This window comes from Condylura cristata, unplaced genomic scaffold, assembly GCF_000260355.1.
Source record: "Condylura cristata isolate star-nosed mole 26May11 unplaced genomic scaffold, ConCri1.0 scaffold00066, whole genome shotgun sequence".
Lineage (NCBI taxonomy): Eukaryota > Metazoa > Chordata > Mammalia > Eulipotyphla > Talpidae > Condylura > Condylura cristata.
Window position 1 is genome coordinate 635,939 of NW_004567167.1, and position 772 is coordinate 636,710.

General features: G+C 76.7%; 1 protein-coding gene across 1 annotated transcript in view; it reads right to left on the reverse strand.

The window, feature by feature from the left end:
• SLC27A5 (solute carrier family 27 (fatty acid transporter), member 5) overlaps positions 1 to 764 on the reverse strand; it is a gene marked incomplete at its 5' end in the record, with an annotated part of 5,461 nt that extends 4,697 nt beyond the window's left edge. Inside the window, 2 exons of the mRNA XM_004695484.2 lie at positions 37 to 246; positions 335 to 764. Of these exons, the coding sequence (XP_004695541.1) occupies positions 37 to 246; positions 335 to 764 (640 nt within the window). The remainder of the gene's footprint in view (positions 1 to 36; positions 247 to 334) is intronic.
• Positions 765 to 772: the final 8 nt, after the last annotated feature.

Genomic DNA, 772 nt, shown 5'->3' on the forward strand with positions numbered 1-772 from the left:
GAGGGAGGGAAAGGTCAGGCCGGCCGGCGCCCTCACCCGTCGTCCCCGAGGTGTAGATCAGCAGGGCCAGGCTGCGCCACGTGACCTTGGCGCGCAGGGCTGCGGGCACGGGGTCGGCGGGGGCCCGCTCCAGGGCCGGCCCCAGCGCCCCCACACCGGGGGTGGGGGAGGAGCGGCCGAAGTAGAGGCAGCGCACATCCTGGGCGAGCAGGCCGGGCAGGACCTCCTCCAGGGCCTCCTGCAGGCCTGCCGGGCAGGCGGGCGGGATGAGGCCGAGGGCACGGGGTGCTCCCTGGCACGGGGTGCTCCCGTGTCCCGCCCCCCCCGTGCTCACCTGTGTCCGCCAGCAGAAGCCGAGCCCCGGAGCTGAGCACGGAATGTGCCAGCGGCCCCCCGCGGGCCTGCGGGTTGATCCAGGCCACCGGGCAGCCCAGCTTGGCCAGCCCCAGCCACAGGCCCAGGGCCAGGGGTGTCTGCGCCGGCAGCACCAGCAGGGCAGCTGTCTCCCCGGGGGACAGCTGGCCCCTCAGGGCCCAGGCCGCCCTGCAGGCCTGCCGGTCCAGCTCCCCGAAGGTGACCCGGCGGGCCCCGGGCCCCGTCCACACCAGGAGCACGCCGTCCGGCTGTTCTCGCGCCCTCCGCTCCAGCGTGTCCACGAAGGTGTCAGGCGGGTGGTGGCCGGAGCACGCCCAGTCCCTCAGCCCCAGCCGGAGGATCCCGACGAGGAAGGCCAGGTCCGCGGGCAGCCAGCGCAGGCCCGGGGGCGGGCGGG